We start from the raw sequence: 22,063 nt of genomic DNA on the forward strand, positions 1-22,063 counted from the left end.
TTTATTTTTATTTGAATATAAAGGTATGTAATTAGTTATTGATTTACTGTCTGACTGCCTGACTGACAAAGCTGTATGCTGTAATCTGCTGCGGACTACAGAAAATATGCGTATTCTCTAGAAGCTATTTATCTGTCCAACTGTAACATCAAAATGCAGGACCACATGACTCAGATAAGGACATACCTACCAGCTGCTAAGTATACACATACACACATTTGATAAACTTAATAAACATAGTTTGCGGTAGTGTTGTCGCCTCACAGTAAGACGCTGAGCAGTTCGACTCTCAGCTAGAGTGTTTTCTGCGTGGAGACATGCATGAATGGGCGTACCTTTGTTGAAGGTTCTGCGTTAGGGCTGGCAACTCAGAACGTAAAAATTAACTGCCAATCATTAGCGGACTGGAGTTCCGCTGTGGCGACCCCTAACCGGGAAAAGCCGAAAGACACAACAATAACAATAAAGATAGTTTCAGTGAAGAAACTAAATCCAGAACTACAAATTTTAGAATCAAAAAGCCCACTTTTATGACAAGGCCATAACTATCATAAAAAGAAACACTAAGAAAAATAACTTTGGACATGATCTTTAAAATTATCTGAGTAAATTACCCTGTCTAAAAGCAGAGGCATTTTGCTTTTCTCTGTGTGTACCTCACCAGAAAAGAAAAAACTGTTGTATGTATTATTTACCCCACCATAAAAGTGAGAGAGAACTCGCATGTGTGTGTATGTGTGTGTGTTTGTGTGCATGTGTGTATGGGCCAATGGGTGGATGTGACTGTGTAAGACAGAAGGAAAGAGAGAATGTGTGAACTATTAAATTTTGCAAATTATGAATAACCCCATAAAGAATCTGATGCAGACAGAAACAAATGTAGGTCATAGTGGCTGTTTAGGTGCAGTGTCAGACTACTGGCAAGCATTTAAATGAGTTTCTTGGAGCAGATGACTATAATAGCCAGTGCAGTGAGTAGCTCAAAGACAGGCCTATTGCTAAAGAAACTGAGTAAGAATGAAGACATCAAAACCTATCTTATTGCCTTTGAAATATGTGCCAGGACAACTGTGCTCAAGACAACGTGCCCAAAATCTTGTCTTCACAGCTTAAAGAGGAAGTATTCACTGCAACGAAGAACCGATAGCTAGAGTTAGTGTGTCTTCTAAAACACAAGCAAAGTCATTTTATAACTAGACATTTCACTTATTGAAATGGTAAGAAGTTAAATGTCTGATTTAAGGCAATATAATAAAACTTATTGTTAGAACCAGAAGGGAGCAGTAATAGCAAATGGATAGAAACTCTAGCATTTCACCGATTCAAGATGGCACTCCCATAATTTACATAAAGGGGCTTTTCAGTGTGACTATAAGAGTATTGGTAAATTGGCTGTACTAACTGCACAATTACTAGTTAATGACACAATGTTTGAAAAGGAGCAGCTTAAGCATATTACTAAAATTGTGTGGATGTCTCTGAAACCACAAAAATTGTCAGTAACTGTAACAGTTTGCTTTGGATGAGGGAAGAGGAGGTTCATTGCTAGACAGTGCTTTACTAGTAATGGAAATGCTGTGTCTAACAAAAATGTGATTTCTAACCAACATGATGGTAATGAAAATATAAACACTGTGTCTGTCAACAAGTTAATAATAAACATGTACCAAAGGAATGTGGTAATGTAAGTGCTAAAATAGAAAGAATCAGCATATTGTCTCTGTGCCTCTACCAAGTTCTCCAAATGTGCAGTACTGGTAGATGGGAAGGGATTAAAAGGAATATAAGATTGTGGAAATGTGGGCAGACTTCTTAAAGAACTATATGTCTGTAGACACAAAACAGATGACAGTTGGAGAGTGGGAGCAACATGTGTCCATAAAAATGGAAAGAATACCCTGTAATAGAAGAAATTCAAAGCCTGTTGGGTAATGTGCTACACCCTGAAGCTTTGGTATGCAGTTTGACACATTATGTTAAAGCATTCTGGGAACAGTGGGAGTAGACAGCAAAATGACATATACTGTGGCCAAAATATGTCCCTAGAAAAAACAGGGGAAAGCACAGCCTGACACACTGTTAAAATGCATGGCCCTGAGAAAGAGAAAGAAATTGATACAGACTTTAAAAAGAACTAGAATCTGTAAGAGATAGAAGAATCTGTGTGCTATCAAAAACTTACAACCAAGTCTTGCTAGAAAAAACCCCGGTTGTTAAGTCAATGAAAGAAGAGAGTGCGGAAACTCAAAGCAAATAACCATCTGTGAATGATATGGAACCTTATCAAAAGATTCTAGCAATTAAATTAATGAGGTACATCTGTGTGGAGACAGAAAGGGAAAGATCCATAATGATAAACCCACTACAAGAACAAAGGGCAAATTTCACAATATAATGTGAAAATAGAGGACTAGTTACAAATGGGACTATCGGTAGGAGGTAATTTTAAGAAAAAGAACTTACAGACAAAACCAGAAGTAGAAGAATGTCACTATTGTGAAATGCATTTTGTAGAAAAAGTATAGGAGAAGCATCATATATACTTGAACTCATAGGTAAAGAGACTCTACCCTCTACCTGGATCAGGGAACCTCATTTATATCCAGGATAATCACCCATCATTATCAGTATTTTTGAAGTTCATTGGTTAATACGTTCACAGATGTATATTTGGCTAATAACCACTGAGGCCTTTATAATCCTAGCCAAGCATCCTAGTTGTATCTTGCAAGTTTATGTGCCTTAGAGGTTATGTTAAGGGGCATATGTAAGCCTGGTCAAGATTTAAAGACTGCCTCTGTCTATTAGAGACATAGGCACCAGACCAAGAGTGTATTTCTGAATTTCCATCCACTAGTCCAGATTTCTCTTGATTAGTGTTAGGGAAGAGCTCTGCTTCACATAGATTGGAAGCATGTTCAAGAGAAGGACAATGCTCTGAAACACATACCTGTCCCTCTACTGTGTCTTATTTATATTTCAAACAAGTTTAAATCCCTACATCAAGTAATGCTGAAGCTATTGATTTTGCAGGTCCACAAAAGTTCCATCAGAGTGGGACCCAAGGATGCCTTGTATGCCAGTCGAATATCACCTCTTAATACTCTGTAGGAAACAGAATATAGAGACAGGGCTTTCAGGTGATTTGCACAGGATATGCTTTTTACACCCTGTGTTCTTTTTCTGAGGAATCTCTCTAGATATTATAGTTGTTGCATGTGCCTGGCAGGGCATTGTACTGAATAATGGGCCTGATGAGGGCTGAATACACTATAACAATGACTTCATTGTCCCTAGATGCCATGCTATTGCTTCAAAAGCCAGGTTAATACCTACATGCATGTCCATATCTCTGACTACTCTTTCTACTCTTAATGGTGTGTTATTGATGAGGTAATTTCCTAAGGTGACTGATATACATGTTTTGGCATTGAGTTTTATGTAGTTTACTATAAAAAGTCTGAAATGTATGCAGTTGAAAACAGGTTGGTGGAATGCATGGTTTCTAAGTTCTCGTAATGTTGACCTGAAAGTGGTTGAGTCTATATTAGCGAAAGTGGGAACAGTTTCGCTAATATGCACTCAATGTTTTGAATGGAGATTGGGGTACAGTGCAGAATGGGTAATTTACCCTTTTCCTCACTGTAGTACAATCTTGGTGTTAGTACATATAATAAGCAGGGACTGTGGGGGGTGCAGGGGGCTTGCTCACCTGTTAAAAAGTAAAAGGACACATGGACTTTCAAAACCAGAAGTCTGGCATGTTGAATGTTGATTGTGGTGTTTATCATGTTTGACATTCCAGCCAACTTTTATTTTCATTTTTGACATGTTATTTCAATCGCTTAACGAAAAAATGTTCTGCCTTTCAGAATTTTGGTAGTAAATTGTTTTAAGCCATGGCTTTAACACCAGTTATTTGTCTGTGTTAGTCCTTCCTGCAAGATATTAGTGCCTTGGGGAAATTCCATGACTGCTCCTAGTTTGCAATCATCTGAAGACTTGATCAGCCAGAGGCCCTTGACATTGGCCTTAACTTCTGAGAAGGAGATGCCAAAAAGGAGCAGACCCAGCACAGAGCCTGGAGGAATCCACTAGTGACTGGCCTCTTTGTGGAGAAGGTCTCCCCAGTCCTAACTTCCTGTGTCCTATTGGAGAGCCAGCTGGCAATCAAGAGGATAACACAGGAGTATACCTATATCTGTGTGTTTATTTACAATACCCAAACTGGATATTGTATCAAATGCCTTAGCATGATCTGCCCGTAATGAAATCAAACATATTTGGCTCAAGTATTTCTAGGTTTCCTATGTCCTTATTAATCATTTCCATGATAATTTTTTCCATGGTTTTGCATATGAGACTAGTTAGACTTATGGGTCTGTAGTTCTTGGGGTCCTTCGATGGCCCACACTTCTGCAGACAGATGACAGTTGCAGTTCTCCATTCATATGGCACAAAGTCCATCTGGAGGCTAATGTCAAACAGTGATTCCAGTGATCCCGCTAGGTCATGTTTCAGACTATTTGGGAGGCATTCTGAGATATTATAGGGGCCCATCTTTGAGTGTTATTGGCCTTAGAGCGTGCATCTAAGACCTCCTACCTAGTGATAATTAGTGGTGGTGGGGGTTATTTGATGGCATTTCTTAGGGGTAGCCAGGGGGGAGAGAGTTGGGTAAAACCGGAGTTGAATTTGCCAGTCAGCAGATTCGCTATATCATCCAGTGCCATGTAGGTGGCTCCAAAAGTTAAGAACTTTGATTTGCTACCTTCAACAGAAGGGTTAGTAGAATGCTTTTAATAAACTCTGAAGTCTTATGCTAAAGAAGGCATTAGAAAAGGATGGCAAGAACTGATATCATTTACATTCCTACTTCATTTTATTGCAAGACAAGTGCCCCAAGCAGGATTTACTACATTTGATTTACATCCCATAGGTTTGCCGGACACAAGGGAGACGTCATAGGAGGAAAGAAGGAAAGAAGCTCGTTTAGAAGTGTGACAACAAACTATGCAACTGTTCAATAAAACTATGCCACTATATTTTCTGAAACAGTAATCGGAGATCCCATACAGTGCGGGACTGGGAGATTCCCCTTTTCTGCACTGTAGTGCGATCTCGGAGTGAGAATAATTAAGTAGCATGGGGTGTGGGGGGGTGCAGGGGGACTTGCCCCCCTGCATAACACAGTTTTTCTGTGTTTCCAGGTGGGTGGTGGTTCTATTTCAGAATGTCGGCATTCTGGACGGTCGATCATATGGTGTCGGCCATATGAAAGTCGGCATTCCGGATTGTCGACATTCTGAAGTAGATCCGTATATATATATATATATATATATATATATATATATATATATATATATACACACACACACACACACACACACACACACATATATATATATATATATATATATATATATATATATGGTTTACCATTAAAATTTCGCTGTGCAATTGCACGGCTATGAAGTATTCGAACAACAGATGTTCAAATACTTCATATTTCGGCAGGTTATGTGAGCAAACGGTATAATTGCGAATGGACTGTGCATTTGCAATTATACTGTTCGCTCATGTAAAGGGATCGCGGTACAGTGTGGTTAGGGAAATACATCCCTTTCCTCACTGTAGTGCGATCTCGGAGTTGGAATATTAAGTTGGGGGGGTGTAGGGGCGCAGGGATGCATAAACGTGATTTTAGGCTAGCTAATTAGGGAGTTAAGGGAAGAGTGGGATTGCTGTTAAGTGTCGAAAATGTCGCTCACAAGATTTTCGACATTAACAGCTGTTTTCTGAAATTAGGAACATTCGGAATTGTGTACTTTCGGCGAAACACATCGCTAATAAGTACACTTTTTTTTTTCGAAATTATGATAGTAAACCGATATATATATATATATGTGTGTGTGTGTGTGTGTGTGTGTGTGTGTGTGTGTGTGTGTGTATCTATATATATATATATATATATATATATATATATATATATATATATATATATATATGTATGTATATATATATATATATATATATATATATATATATATATATATATATATTCACACAGTAGCTTGTTTTAGTAGCCAAACCCAGTACCCATAATATTGCACACTGAGGTCTTACATACTAATGAAGGCGGTGCAGACATTGCCTGATACTTCACCTACTCACAGGCCTGGAGGATGTATGATATACCCATTCTTGTGGATACTATGGTATGTGTTGCATTAATTACCTGAGCTACAAGGACCTTTCTGAGACCTGTGGCTGACACATTATGAATATTGCTGGTGACATCCTCATGAATCCTTAACCAGATCTTCAACATTATGATACAGCAGGTGGAGAAGCACATCTGGTTGCCAAAGGCAGCAGGGGGAAGGACATGCACTATGTAGGCATGTTACAATATAGTCCATTTCCCTGAGATCCTGGAAACCATTGATGCTCCCATCAAGGCCCCACTAAGTCCATAAGGCTTGCAATACATTATGAAAACAGCCAGGTAGTCTGAAGTTACCAGGGCATTATTTATACTTTGGCTGTGCGACATATTACTCACATGTCTGATCTATGCCAAAGGTTTCCTGTGGGTCATTTAGTTGGTAGGTGCACATAATTGTTATATAGATAGAGCTATACAGACATAGGTATAATGCAAACAGAAAGCATGTCACATATAGTATGTTGCTTGAGGTTTATTGTATGCAAAGCCTGATATGTCCTAGAGCCCTGACTGATGATCCCTATAAGCAAACTCATAGACCACGCAGGAAACTATCTATAAAACAGCCTATGCAGAAATGTGAAATGTAGTAAAGCAAGTGCTCAGATTACTGAAGGGCATTTTCCATGTAAGGTTAGCTTAGGAAGGTCAATTGCAATTCATTGCAAAAACATTTTTATTATCTGTGCCATATAGCACAACCTGGTACAGTGCAAACAGATAGAACAGCAAGTTAACACCTTGACAGGACCTTCCATACTAGTCATAGTAGCAGAAAGACAGGATGAAGAATCAGGTCAGAAACATGCAGCAGCACCACAGATGAGGCAGAGGCAGGGAAAAATGTTGCAGCACTGTCAGATATGAGGCATCTGTTCCACAACCATGGGTCATGATATGGACAACACAGAATAAAATGGTGGAGGTTGGGTCACACCTCAGCTGCTAGGGCAGTGCATGGACTGGCCACAATGTACATCAGAAGACATCCATACTTACATAACGAGTGGGTAGTGGGCAGGGTACACTCATCATCATCATCATCACTTGCAGAGGCAGCGGTGATACATTGACTAGTGACTGCAACTCTATAATATGTGGTAGGGCAGGGTTCCTATCAGAACCACGAAAAATCAAAATCTCGAACGCTCGGATGAGCGAAAATGCAGGTAATTGAAATCGATATTGTGAGATCACAGTACAGTGAAGATCGGAAAATTTGCCCTTTCCTCACTGTAGAGTGATCTTGGAGTTGGAATATATTTATAGAGGGGGTCTGGGGGGCACATCCCCCCACAATAGCGATTTCGATAACCTGCATTTTCGCTCATCCAAGCATTCGAGATTTTGATTTTTCGTCTATGTAATATAGCCCCAGTACGGTATGGTAAGTGAACATGACAAACCATGTATTATGGGTGACAGCAAGGAGCTGAAATCACATCTTCCAGTGCTTAGTTAAATTGGCACAACACAATCAATAGTTTTGGATATGACAGAAATCCAAATACTTAAGATAACATTTGGTATTTTTAGATATCCAGTAGCATGATCCTAAAAAATAAGTCCCCTTTCTCTGCAGTCCCAAATATAACTTCTATAATGCTTTTGTTCTTTTCATGAAAAGAGGATCCTCTCAGCTGTCAAAACTTTCACAAAATGACCAGATTTTTGCCTCATATTTTTAGGCTTTCCATCATAAAATTTGCAATTTTCTGGCAAATTATTGAGGATTGAAGCCACGAAATAATAACATACATTTAAGTTTCAGACTTCATATCCGTCAAAAAAATGCATGTTAACACAAACACTATTATTCTAGCAATTTTTTAAGTTTATACGAGCAATATTTGAAATCTATCCCTATTTTTGTGCTTTTGCCCTCCTGTTATTTTAGGCATTGTCCAGACTTTTTGAGCTAAGTGGTTGAGAGGTGCAAGAAGACAGTGGAACGTGTCATGCATATGGTCACCTGGCTGGTGTACCAGTAGAAGAAAAAGTATTTTTTTTTCTTTTGCTCTTCAATGGAAAAGTGAGGGTGGGATGGATCTAATTGTAATAAGCTGATCATAGGCGATTACTAGGCTAATGGTCCTGGGGCCCTTACAAGCCTAACCAAGAGTTTATCCCAAAAAACAAAACCTCAATCAGCACCTGTTGCCCCTGTCAATGAGGGACACAGGTGTAACCCCTGGGACAAATTTGTGGTTACCCATCCACTCAGCAAGGCTGGGCTTGAAGATGGTCAGCGACATACTTTGTTTGACGTGCATGGGGAGTCTATTCCAGAGATGGGGCAGTCTCTGGGAGACAAACCTCTCTCTCCAGCAGGTTTTGTTAATGTCATATATTATATTTAGGCCTTTTGATTGGGTAATGCACAAGGAGTTAGACTGCAAATATGGAGCATCTCTAGTAGACCAGGGTCTGAGAGTGTCTTGTAGGCGAGACACAGATCACCTCTGAGCAATTTCTATGATACTGAGTAGAGTGATAGTGATATGAGCCTGTCCACACAGGACAGGTGTTGGAGGCCATGGATTCTCTTTGTGAGGTATTTCTGTGGCCTTTTCAGTTGGTGCAGGTGTTTGGAGAGGTACATACCAAACAGGACGTTGTACTCAATTCTTGGCCTAATGAAGGAGGAGTACAGAGAGGTAATAACCTCTTTTTTTTCTAGATGCAATCCCTTTACTTATGAGATGAACCAAGTCAAAGACTTTTCTGACCAGTGCTGCTACATGATGGTCGAATGTGAGATTGTTGTGAACCTGTGTACCCACTTCTCTCACCACAGGCTGTGTGCTTAGGGGGATGCCGTTGATGTGGTAATCAGTAGGAGCCATGTTTTTGCCAAATGGTATGATAATACAAGTATTTACATTTAACTTAAGGCCCTGACTTTGGCACCAGTCATTTGTTGCTGTGAGATCCACCTGTAGTATGTTAACATCATTTGGGGAGTCAATGACAGCACCCAACTTACAGTCATCTGCAAAGTTGGTCAGTCACAGGCCTTTTGTCTTTGCCTAGACCTCTGAAAAGTTGATCCCAAAGAGTAGTGGTCCCAGGACAGATCCCTGGGGAACACCACTACTGACAGGTCTGCTGTAGGAGGTGGAGGCAAATATTCTGACCTTTTGGATCCTATCTGTGAGCGAGTTGGCCACCCACCTGACAAGACAGGAATTTACACCAAGTTGTATTAGCTTTTCAGTGATGCCAGAGTGGGGGATTGTGTCAAAGGCTTTGGCCATGTCAAGGTAAGCTGTATGTACTGACTTTCCCTCGTCTAGTGCCCTGGTGACAGTCTCAAAAAAGTCAACCAGGTTCAACAGGCAAGATCTGCCCTTGATGAATCCGAACTGGGTGGGGTTAAGTGCTTGGAGATTGCCTATGTCCTTGTTTATGAAGTTCTTAATAATATGTTCCATGGCCTTACACATCAGACTTGTAAAGCTAATGGGGCAATAGTTTCCAGGGTCAGTAATGGCACCACCTTTGTGCAAAGGGATGATAATGACAGTTCTCCACTCTGCTAGAATGAGGCCTGTACTTAGGCTGTGGTTGAATAGGGTGCTCAATGGCAAAGCTAGTTCTTACTGGAGTTGGTGAAGAATACAGCCTGGGATACTATCAGGTCCCATAGAAGCTGTGTTCTTTGCCTTGGATAGGGCCTTTAACATTTGATCTATGGAGATGTGAGGTGTGGGAAAAATATCGGGGATGTCGAATGGGCATTTGGGTAGAGATGGGGGGGAGTTTGCGCTGAACCTATTGGCTAGCAGGTTGGCTAAGTCAACAGGATAAGTGTAAGTGGTACCATTATGAACTAATTTGGAACAAACCTAGGCTTTGCAGTGGAGGTTCCTGATGTAACTGAAAAAGGCTTTGTGATTAGCCTTTGTTTCAGAGGCTAGTTTGGTTCATAATTACCTTTGGAGATTTTCACTAGTGATCTAGTTTGCTTGTTGAGGCTAAGGAGGGAGTTTTTCAAATTGGGAATCTGTGCCTTTTTACCCTTGGACAACAGTTTCTTCCTTTTGTTGTAAAGCCTGTTAATAGAAGATGTTCACCAGATAAGTTTGTGTTTCCTTGAGGAGCAGGTTTTAGTTCTGTTGGGTATAGTTGAGTCCATGCAGTTGCAGGTGTTTGTATACTGCGTTGGCATACTGTTCAGCATATTTGCCTGCATCCTCTAAGGGGGGTGGTAGTGTGAAGCTATTTATACCCACCCTTAGAAGCTTGTAGTCAGCTTTTGAGAAATTTTTTAGCCTGATTATGGCTGGGGGGGGGGGGTTGGACAGGATAGACACTTTGAACTTACTATGGGGTGGAGCAGCAGTCACCCATGTTAGTGAGAACCAAGTCCAGAATGTTATCTCCCCTTGTGGGGGATGAGACAAGCTGGTCGAATGTGTTAAAGGTAATGAAGTCAAGGAGTCATTGGGTAAGTGCATTAGAGTGGGAATAGTTCACCCAGTCTATGGTGGGGTACTTGAAGTCACCAAGGATCAGGGTGTTAGGGGTACATTGATAGATTCACATAGGTCCGGGTAGGAGGATTGGGTGTCCTGAGTCATGGAGGGGGGGTCTTTAGGTGGCTATAACTTGGATGGGTGTCTTGTCAATTGTCAGTTGCACCTGGAATAGTTCTAGTGCATCATGCTGGCAAACCAGTCTGGAGGTGTGCTTGTCTTTAATGAAAATAGAAACTTCACTACCCTTAGTCTTCCCATTTTGGGGTCAGAATGTGTGGAATGAGGTATAGCCTGGAAAGGCATGGGTGCTCTCTGCAGCCTTGAACAAAGTTTCCGTGACTGCACAGATGTCAGCATCTTCCAGTGTAAGGAGAGCCTCCAGTGAGTGCATTTTCAGGTTAAGGCTCCTAGCGTTAAGCAGCATGACATTCAATTTGCTTTTTGACACATCTTTTGTGTTGGAAGATTTGTCTTTGGGACACTGCCTAAAAAAAGGCACAATGGGAGAGGCAAGAGCCTTGGCCAGAATCCTGAATCCCAGGGGTGACAAGTTGAGGCCATCTCTGGGAAAGCATCGAGGTCTCTCAACCATGTCATCCCAGGCAGACATATACTGGATTCCCTTGGAATGACACCAGAAACTAAGCCAATTGTTGAATTCAATTATTTTTGGTTGGTATTGTGGTATCATTCTTATACCAGTAGTGTAAAGGAAAACTTAAGAGCCTCAGGGAATCAGAAAAAACAAAAAGCTGTGCTCACACCTTGGATAGACTGGCTTCAACAGAAAGTAAACCAACTCCCACTATGACACCAGATGAACAGAATCCAGACAATGACCAGAAATATCAAGCAAATAAATAAATGCAGTGCAGTTTTGTTAACTATCACTAAAACAGAAAAACAAAATGCAGACACAGAGACTGGCAATATCAAGCAAATAAATATATACAGCACAGTTTTGCTATTACTGAAACAGATTAAGTGCAAAAAAAGTATACTTATAGAAGCTTTCTGTATCTAGATGGTTATCGAATCAGTCACAGCCAGGCCACAAGGAGCAATTAAGATACTGACACAGTCTCACGTATTTTTTTTTTTTTGCTCTTCAGTGGAAGAGCTAGCTAGGGGGGCAATATTAAGATTTTATTCATTAATATTTTCTGCCCTGCATAGTTCCTTCCCTCACATCCATTTCTTTGAAATTCTTTGAAATTCTAAAATTAATCACAAGATTTAATAATTATTTGACAAATCCACTAATACACCTCTTCAAATGCTCATTGTTCAGTATCTACTAAATGCATAGGTAGCTTTTATATTGTAATAGTTGCTTTTATTTCATATGGATGTAATCTAATTAGCAACTGTATGTGTAGTTATCAATGTATATTACTAAATGTCTGTTCATGTATATCAATGTCTATTTAAAAATCATTGTAAAATTCTCCTTTGGGCTTTTGATTAAACCCAGTCTAACAAACCTGGTACACAAAATCAAAATAAAATAATAAAAATAATAAAAATGTCATGCATACTTACAGGCAATTTAGAGCGTAGCCAATTCAGCTAAACCATATATTAAGCATGTAAAAGGAAACTAGAGCTCCTGGAAAAAAACATGTGATCACAGGGAAGATGCATAGACTCAGGCATTTCAAAATTAGGCATTACAAAGCTCAGTAGTGTGCTTGAAGCAATTTTTTAATCAGTATATTAAATAATTAACTCAACTCATATTTCACATTCATTATATATTTGTTTTATTTTTAACGGATCTATTTTTGACCATCTGTTCTGCTCGTTGCTAATGCCTGCCAAAGTCTCCATGAACCCATTCATTACCCTCATCATCCCTTATTCAGCAGAAGGGTCCACAGTGAAATCCTGCTTTACCCCGGCAAGTGCAACCTTTCAGTCTATATATCCAAAGACATGCAAGTTTCCCCTTTCTGCATGCATTCTGACATTCTAAAGTAAATGGTCAAATCCTGCTATAACCCTACAGGTAGGCCCTCTGTCTCCATGGACAGAATGACCATGCAGTCTAATGCTCTCTGAGATAGACCCTCTCTCCAAGAGTCAAGGAGCAAGTACGCACCACATGTGCATTCTGGTGATTTTACAGAAAGGAAATCCCGAAGTATCACCACTTATGTCAGCTCATTTGTGCCCCTCTCCCAATTACCTGAGTAGCCTGTCTTGCAATCAGGAAGATTTGCCCTCTCCAGATTCCCACAAAGGAAGGTCCCTAGATGCAATTACCCTCTCATGTGAAATTATAAATCAAAGTTGTTTCATTACGCACAATATTACATTGGAAACATCTGCCAAAATGCTTCACAAAAACAAGTGTCGATGGCATACACATGTTGTCTACTTAAAAGATATGCAGCATCTGATAAAGGAAGGTTTGTCTGGAAAAATGTAGGTTTTAAAAAAAATAATTTTTCATATTTCATATGGTTAGATTTAAAAGACAGCATTCTGGATTTTTTGGAATCAGTTCTAAATAGGATGATAGGATCATAGGATCATAGGATCATAGGAGTTTACTAGGCTATTGACCTGGAGATCATCTCAAACCTAGCCATTTCATCCCAATGTAATACCATAGATACGCTAGTCAATACCTAGGATTGCATTTAGTAATGACTGCCCAGGTCCAGGAGTGTTGTGGGCCCTAATCCTGGTAAAAATGTATGATGCCCCATACATTCATCCAGGTTCCTTGAACTGTGTCATAGGGGTTCTCTGTTTCACATGAATTGGTAGCCTATTCTAAAGATGTGGCAATCACTGGGAGACAAATTTGTCCCACCAGCATGTTCTACTTAAGTCGCAGGTCATATTTAGGTCCCTGGAATAGGTAGCTCTAATCCTGTTTGATTTATGAATGTACAGCAAGTTCATTAGGTTTGGGTCTGAGATTGCTCTGTAAGCCAGTCATAAATCCCCTAAGAAGTCTATACAATACAGAGTATAGTGACAGGGACTTTAGTCATTCTGTGTAAGGTATGTGCTGGAGTCCCTTGTTCTTTTTGTTAGAAACCTCTGAGGTCTCTCCAATTGCTGCAGGTGCTTTAGGCGGTGCATGCCAAACGGGTTAATATACTTAATTATGGGCCTGATTAGTGCCGAGTATATAGAGGGGTTATAACCTCCTTTGCTCTCAAGGTGATGCCTTTACTAATCAGGTGTGCTATGTAGAAAGCCTTCCTTACTACAGTAGACACATAATGGTCAAAGTTAAGGTCGCAGTCAGCTTGTGATCCCAGATCCTTTATCACTTTATATGTACTTAGGGTACTGTTTTTGATTGAATGTGAAGGAACATTGTTTTTGCCGAAGGGAGTGATGATGCATTTCTTTGCATTCAGTTTGACACTGTGACTAAGACACCAGTCATTGGTCTGCGTGAGACCCTCCTGGAGTATACTGACATAATTTGGGGATTCAATATTTGCACCTAGTTTGCAGGCATCCACAAACTTGGTCAGCCACAACCCCTTAGTTTTGTCCTGAACGTCCGAAAAGTATATACCAAACAGTAGGGGGCCCAGCACTGACCCTTGTGGCACCTCACTGGTGACAAGTCTGCTGGTTGATGTGGAGTCACCCACTTTGATAATGTGTGTCTAATTTGTGAGCCAGTTGACAACCCATCTTGCAACAAAAAGGTTTACATTCAGTTTACTAAGTTCATCTGTAATGCCTGCACAGCTAGTTACTTCCCCTTGAAACTATGATTTGGATCTGTACCACAGCAGGTAATTTTACAAATGAAGAATCTATCACCTCTACAAAAACTTGTTTTCTTAGTTGTTCATTGGATGACAAAAATAGACATAAAATTCTGCTGATAGTACATCAGCAACACTGAAACACATAAGGTAAGTCTACACCTCTGAGAGGCTCAGTACAAAGCAATATGTGGCAATTCTGTATTTGTTAAATGATTATTTCATAAGGTTACAACTTATTATGACACTTTAAAGATGTTAGGCAAGTTATCATAAAACTTGACTGTACCACATGTGTACTTTCTCTGTAAGCCACACAGAATTCCAGGAATTAATTCATGTTATTCAATGCAAAGGAAAACTGCACAGTGAGAACAGGTTGTGCCGTCCAGATTTTCGCAGAATATCCAGATTTTTTATGCATATTTTTGGTCTGTTCCTTATAAAATTTTTGGTTTTCTGGATTTTTGTGGGAAATCAGTGAGGATTGAATTTATTATATAATGACAGGCATTTGAGTTTCTGAATTCATATCCTTCAGAAAATGCATGGTAACACAATACCGTTTATTCTGGCAACTATCTAAGTTTGTAGGAGTGGTGTTTGAAATTTGTTTCTGTTTTGGGGGCTTTGTCCCCCCATTACCTTTGGTTTTGTCCAGATTTTTTGTGATAAGAGGTTGAGAGCTATGTGCGCCGTCCATCCACAAAATGCAACACCAGTGGTATAACTTTGTGATTATCACTGTAATACTAGTGCATTTCTCCAAGTACTAACTTTCATTATTTGTAGGCTACAAAAGGTCCATTGATCACAAGGCCATGTACTCTGGGGTGATTCACGTGTCATGATGTTGTTAAATGACCTTACCAGAAGGGTTCTTTTTATATATTTTGAGGGATAAAACCTTATCATGTAGAACTTCCAGAGGCCACAGATGCCAGCATTCTTTATCATGAGTGGATTTATAACAATATCCCTTCCACATAGTACTCTTTTTTTAATACATTTACTAACCAGGTAAGCCCACTGGATGTAAGTGTCCCTTTTCAGGGGTGTCCCGGGGTACTGTCTATTTATTTGACTCAGAGTCACAAAGCAGGCAAATGGAATCAAATCCTAGGTTCTTCATAACATGAATCATTTCATTAACAGTATGAAGGCTTAGTCCTCTGATCTAACGGCTAGAGTAACAGTCTTTTAACTTTCACTGTTGCTCTACATCACAGAGTTATCTCAGAGTGAGGGTTTAACGAATTTTGTGACTGATATAGATTCATAGGTTGCTACTAGGCTAATGAACACTTAAGCCCTTACAAGCCTAGCAATGCACACCAAATCATTTGAGTCTGAAGTATCATGGGCATCTATATGGGCAGGGGGTGTTAGGGAGGTAATTAAGGGATTTGCAGGTGGCTTTAGTTAGGATAATACTTTATTTTATTGACAGCCTCGGTCCATAATGGACATGCAGTATGATTTCCATTCCAACTGTCAAGGTTTCATTTGAAGAAGGTCTAGGATGAACTCTGTTTTAAATGAATGTGTAGCCTATTCCATAGCACAGGTATCCTTTGGGACACAAATCTTTCTATCCAGCACATTCTGGTCATGTCACAAGCAATGTTCAGATTCCTGGATATTGTGTTTCTGGTGGTGTTTGTTTTGCGCATGTGCAGCATATCCATCAGGGCTGGGTCTGAGGAAGCCCTGTAAGCCGAAAAAGATCCTCTCTCAGTAGCCTGTAGGAGATGGCATACAGAGACAGAGCCTTTAGGCAATCAGTGTAGGACAAGTTATTCATGCCCTGAATTCTCCTGTTGAGAAACTTTTGTGGGCGCTCCAACTGCTGCAAGTGTCTGGCTAGGTATATGCCAAAAGGAGCATTGTACTCAATTATAGGTCTGATAAGGGCAGTGTAAAGTGGCACTATTACTTTCCGTGGACCTGTTTGCTATACCCTTACCTTTAAGTTGGGTGACATAGAATGATATTCTTATTATCTCAGTAACATGTTGGTCAAAGGCTAGACTACTGTCTACATATGTTTACCTTACAGACACAAGGTACATATGTTCCCAGATCCCTTCTACTGGGTCAACTCTTAGGGGTGTTTTATTGATGGAGTAATTAACATGGCTTGATAGTTTCCTACAGGGCATTATAATGCATTTTTTGGCATTAAGTTTTAGGCCATGGCTTTTGAATCACTTATTTGCCTTTGTTAAACCCTCTTGCAAGATGTTGGTGTCTTGGGGTTCATCTATAATAGTTCTTAATTTACAATCATCTACGAACTTGGCGAGCAAGAAAAAAATAGCCTTGACTTCAGGAAGTAGATGAGCAGACCCAGCATGGATTCCTGGGTACGCCACTGGTGACCAGTCTCTTGGTGGAGGTGGTCTCATTGATCCTGACTTTTTGGGTCCTGTCTGTAAGCCAGATGGCTATCCAGCGAGCTATGTGGGAATTCATGCCTAGCTCAGATAGCTTGTCAGCAATGCCTGAGTGGAGTATTGTATTGAATGCCTGGGCCAGGTCAAGATATGCAGTATGTACTGTTTTACCCTCATCCATTGCCTTGGTCACCCTCTCAAAGAAGTCTACCAGGTTAAGTAGGCATGACCTTCCTTTAACAAAGCCAAATTGGGATGGGTCCAGTGTCTGTAGGTTTCCGATGTCCTTGTTTATCATTTCCATGATAATTCATTCTATGCCTTTACATATACGGCTTGTTAGACTGATGACTCATGTTGTTCCCTGGGTCTGTTGATGGTCCACCCTTGTGGAGGCTAATGACTGTTATGGTCCTCCATTCACTTGGAACATAGCCTGTCCAAGGCTGTAGTTGAATTGTGCCTTAAGTGGTCTTAATAGGTCAGGTTTTAAACTTTTCAGGAGGCAAATGAAGATGTTGTTATGACGTATAGATGCAGTGTTCTTGGCTTTGTGAGTGCTGCCAGTACCTGGTCCCTGCCAATAGTTGGGGGAAGTATGCTGGAGGGGATTTCACTTGGCGGAACTGGGGATGTAAGGGGGGGTGGGAGTGAAGTCTGTGCTGAATTTATCAGTCAGTAGATTTGCTATGTTGACCTGATCGGTGAAGGTGGTATCATTCACCACAAATTCAGTACACTGTTGTGTGTTACTTTCAAGACTCTGGACATAACTGAAATAGGTTTTGTGACTGTTCTCAGACTATGAAGCTATGATGCTATCCTTACCTCATATCCTGACCTCTTAGTTGGCCTTGTTGAACTTAATTAGACCTTTTAGTTTTTTGCTGATTTGTATAAGAGAACTGTTTTCTTTACCAGTGTTTATTTAACTGATTTTGGTCATGAGGTTTCTTCTTTTATTATATATTCACTTTAGGTAAGGATTCCACCAGAGGGGGTTGTTTTTAGTGTTTGTTTTGAGTTTACGTCTGGTAGGTAGGGAAGCTTCTATGAAACCATTCACATGTTTGTATAGGGACTCTGAATAATTCTGTATAGGTAGCAGTGTTAGGGAGAGCCTTGAATTTTGACAGAACTGTCACTTAATAGGATGTAGTTTGCCCTAGAATAATTCTTAACTGTTACTGGTTAAGCTGGGTTTTCTGGGTTGATGTTAACGTCTGTGGAGACAGCTTTGTAATCCAACCTAACTAGTGAGGACATGAAACAGGTTGGGGGGGGGGGGGGGGGCAATGCTTTCTCATGCTGGTTAGTAAATGATCCAGTATGTTTGAACCTCTGGTTGGAGTCTGCACTATATGGTCTAGGGTGTTTGTGTTAATAAAGTCCACGAAGAGATGTGCCTGTGAGTTTAAGGCACTGTAAGTTTTACATTCTATAGAGGGATTGTTAAAGTCAAGAGGGTGTTTTGTTAGACGGTGAGGTCATCTAGTAGGTTTAAGTAAGAGTTGTGAGACTCTAGGGGCATACATTGTGGCCTGTAGCCAGCCATGACATGATAAGGGACCTTATCTATATGGTGACTTGCATGTGGATGAATTCCATGTTATCATCCTGTTTAACTAATCTAGAGGTATGTTTGTTGCTAATGTAAATCAAGACACCTCCATTTTTGGCCTCAGTCAGTGCTGTTGCTGGTCTAAATGTGTGGAAGGCACTGTAATCTTGCACTACCAGACTACTTTCCACAGCTTTAAACCAAGCCTCACTCACAACAAATCTGGAGAGAAGTGGAGAAAAAGTGAATACAGCACATTAAATTGGTATGCTGTTTTTTTTCTAATAATCCAAGCAACTAAGCAAGGGAGTATTTAGTTTGAGGAGATGGCCTTAGCAATAATATATAACCTCTCACAAGCTCGTGACACCTGTATACTCACTTCATGAGGACAGCAGAAACTGTTCTGCATTGCAGTATGTCTAGTATGGAACTCTATACCTGTCAGCCATCACTTCCTGTAGATCTCTAACTTTTTATTTAAATATGGACTACATGTGCATACCATTAACACCACATATGCTATATCAGCCACAAATGGGTCCAGTCTCAAAGATTTGTGGTTTTATTCTCTATTGATCTTTCAGTTATGAAAGAATTTATTTCCATGCATCTTAGTCTAGCAGTTTAGCACAGATGGTTAAGACAATAAACTACTAACTAGGTTTGCCCTGAATGATTAATCTACCTTGGAAAGTTGTGTGATTGAGCAAAAATTTAAGCAATACTTCTAATTTCCTTATGCCTTGTGGACTTGCTATGTTAATAAATTAAAAAAAAAAATTATGAACTTCCCAAAACTTGGCACTAAGGCCAAGGAATTTTCTGATGCTTATGATATTAGACACTGCCATCAGCTCTCTTGCATTTCACTAATCTCCCTATGCAACATTTTGCAGCCCAAAAATGCCATATAATGAACAGGGCACAGTAGCTTACTACAGCTGTTTCTCCTGTTGTTTGCAGTAAGACAGCTATTTTTAAGCAGCAGTTCTCATTTTGGTAATATGACAGTGTTTTCAATAGTATATGCATCTCTGTCTATCATTAACATGGAATTTAACATCCACCATTTTTAAATAAATAAATAAATATTGTCAGTGATATAACTAGTTATACATAGGTAAGGACTTTTACAGAATGTGACTTAGGACTTAGCCAGATGTTGAGAATAGCAGCATATAGAATACAATCAGATGCCTTCCATAATTAAGAAAACAGTTGGAGATATCTTCAAATGTCATATCTGTCATTATGAAATCAAGAACTGAGCTGGCTATTTCAAAGTGCAGTATAGCTTTCTCCAGTAGTGCAAATGATAGTATGTGCTATTTTCATATAGAACCAACACATTATGTATTAAAATTAAGGCTGCATAAGCAACTAATGATAAAGTGTATGTCATTTCCAAGTGGCTTAGATGGCTTGGCTTACAGAATCTCAGACTGTTTTTCTAAAATGAAGTTGGAATTGCCAACCATTTATTAACTGCAGAGTCACATATTTAAACAGAGTAAGAACACTTTGTGCAGCATTCGCGTTTCAGAGAGTCAGCACTAAAAGTATACACTATATTCCGCCTCCTGAGAGAAATGATTGTATAAGAATCACTGTTCTTTTTACAAAGAAATTACTACAAAAAATCAATAATAATTGCTGTGTTTATACAAATGCTTAATCAGGCATCCTTTGTGTGATGACTATATAAGCCTCTCTGTACATCATGTTCTGAAAAATAAAAGTAAAACTTATATCACCCAGTTTAATATTCAATATTTCCTATAAAGGTCACCAAGAGGAATAACTTCTAGGATGCATATAATAAATGTTCAGTGGTGTGGTGTAGCCAGAATTCCAAGAGCTCAGCTATTTTTGACACCAGTTTACAATCTACATACACACACATGCATGCGCGCGTGCGCACACACAGCCTTTAATAAAAACTCAAGATCAGGGGAACAGGCATATTCTTTCAAAAAAAGAAGCAACTGCACATCACGCATGTGACAAGTAAAAAAGATTTATGAGAAAAGGAAATCTAGAAATCTCTGCAGTTATTTATTACAGCAGTTGCAATGTTATGCAGCTATAAATGTTCCTTTCTGCTATCTGGTACACCTGCTGTTCAACACTGTAACACTCAAACAATGAATCTGTTTATTTTCACATTATGTAAGTTAGAAAATCATATGGACAGGCATCAGCTGTAACCTGGATGCCTTAAGCAGTAGTAAAATGTGCCTAGGAAAGCAATTCACTGTCCCATTCAGCATTCCTGTGTCAGTCTATACTTAACACAAGTGTGCAGTAAAAAGATGACGCTGCAGCTGTCATCAACCTTATTAGGAAACACAAGACAGGCAGTGCACCCCTTTAGGTAGCCCCTCAATTAATAAACAAATCAAACAACCAAAGCAGTCTACACACTGCACAACTAAACATTCAACTCACAACAACTCACTACACAAATTTTATGCACACTGTTCTAAATATGTTACATCCATTAAAGTACATTAACAGAGAAACTGTTTGAAAATGAACGTTCAGAACAAGGGTGGACTGTGTCCACTGCTAATCTGCATTACCTGTATCTTAAAAGGTCTAAGTCTAAAAAACAATCAGAATTTTACATACCCAGCAGTCATGGCAATATTGTAAAAGGCAAGCCATGCTGTCGCAAAAGCACCTATGGTTTTCTTTTTGTTATTGTCCTTCTCGTCTACAGTACTTTCCTCTTCAGTGGGTGCCATTGTGGTGGAGATAGAAGGAAGTCAGTTAGAGCTGCAAGCTCGGTTAACAGCTGAAGTGAACACCCTGTCATCTGTCTCAAATAACACTGCACATGGATTGTGCCCACTACAGTCTGAACTAGTCTCAGATTACTGAAGCTTCTGCAAACTAAGCAAGCCCTGCCCACATGACATCACTGATGCTCTTTCTTGCCCTGTCACCATACGGCCACCAGTCTTAACCTCCTCAGCACCAGTTATATCATGTCACCATAGAATCATCCTGAGCATTTAGAGGGAAAATTCACACCCTGATTGATCATATATACCCATGCAATAGCAGTGCAGCAGGAGCTCAGAAATACAGTGTGAAACAGCGATGCTCAGTTAAAAGGCAGCATAGAAATGCTAATTAAAATTAACCTTTTTGTATGTAAATTTGTTCTGTGCAGCCACAATGGTTTCTGTAAACAAGTAAAATAAATATTAATATTCTCCAACCTCTGAACATTAAAATTCAATGTACTAGCTTTTAAAAATCATAGCAGAGGATCAGAAAGAGGATCACTAATGATTCAAAACACAGTGTCTTTACATGCGAGGCAGTTAGTGATTAATCTAGTTATTTTAGTGATGTGTTCATAGGTTCATAGGTTCATACTAGGCTATCTGCCCTAGGGCATTTATAAGCCTAGCCAGAGTATGTTTGGCTTTCGCCACCCATTTTAAATTAATTTTGCTATGCCCTTTTTCGAGGTTAGTATACTGTGCCTCTGTCTAACAGTGACACAGAAGTGATACCCGGGGTAAACCTACGATCTCCCATCCACTCATCAAGATTCCTCTTGAAGAGAGTCAACGAGGGAATCTGCCTAACCTGGACTGGGATTTTATTCCATAGTGAAGGGAGCCTCTGGGTTATGA

The 22,063-nt window shown here is 39.7% G+C and overlaps 1 protein-coding gene across 2 annotated transcripts in view; it reads right to left on the bottom strand.

The window, feature by feature from the left end:
- The window catches only part of HACD1 (3-hydroxyacyl-CoA dehydratase 1), a 414,828-nt gene extending 393,550 nt beyond the window's left edge, over positions 1–21,278 (bottom strand). Inside the window, exon 1 of one of the 2 annotated variants that reach the window (XM_044067543.1) lies at positions 21,045–21,278. In XM_044067543.1, coding sequence (XP_043923478.1) covers positions 21,045–21,160 — 116 coding nt within the window. In that variant the 5' untranslated portion in view covers positions 21,161–21,278. The remainder of the gene's footprint in view (positions 1–21,044) is intronic. The other variant, XM_044067541.1, reaches the window with a different exon arrangement.
- Between the last annotated feature and the right edge of the window lie 785 nt (positions 21,279–22,063).

This window comes from Protopterus annectens, chromosome 3.part1 (genome assembly GCF_019279795.1).
Source record: "Protopterus annectens isolate FY-2018-M chromosome 3.part1, PAN1.0, whole genome shotgun sequence".
Taxonomy (NCBI): domain Eukaryota; kingdom Metazoa; phylum Chordata; order Ceratodontiformes; family Protopteridae; genus Protopterus; species Protopterus annectens.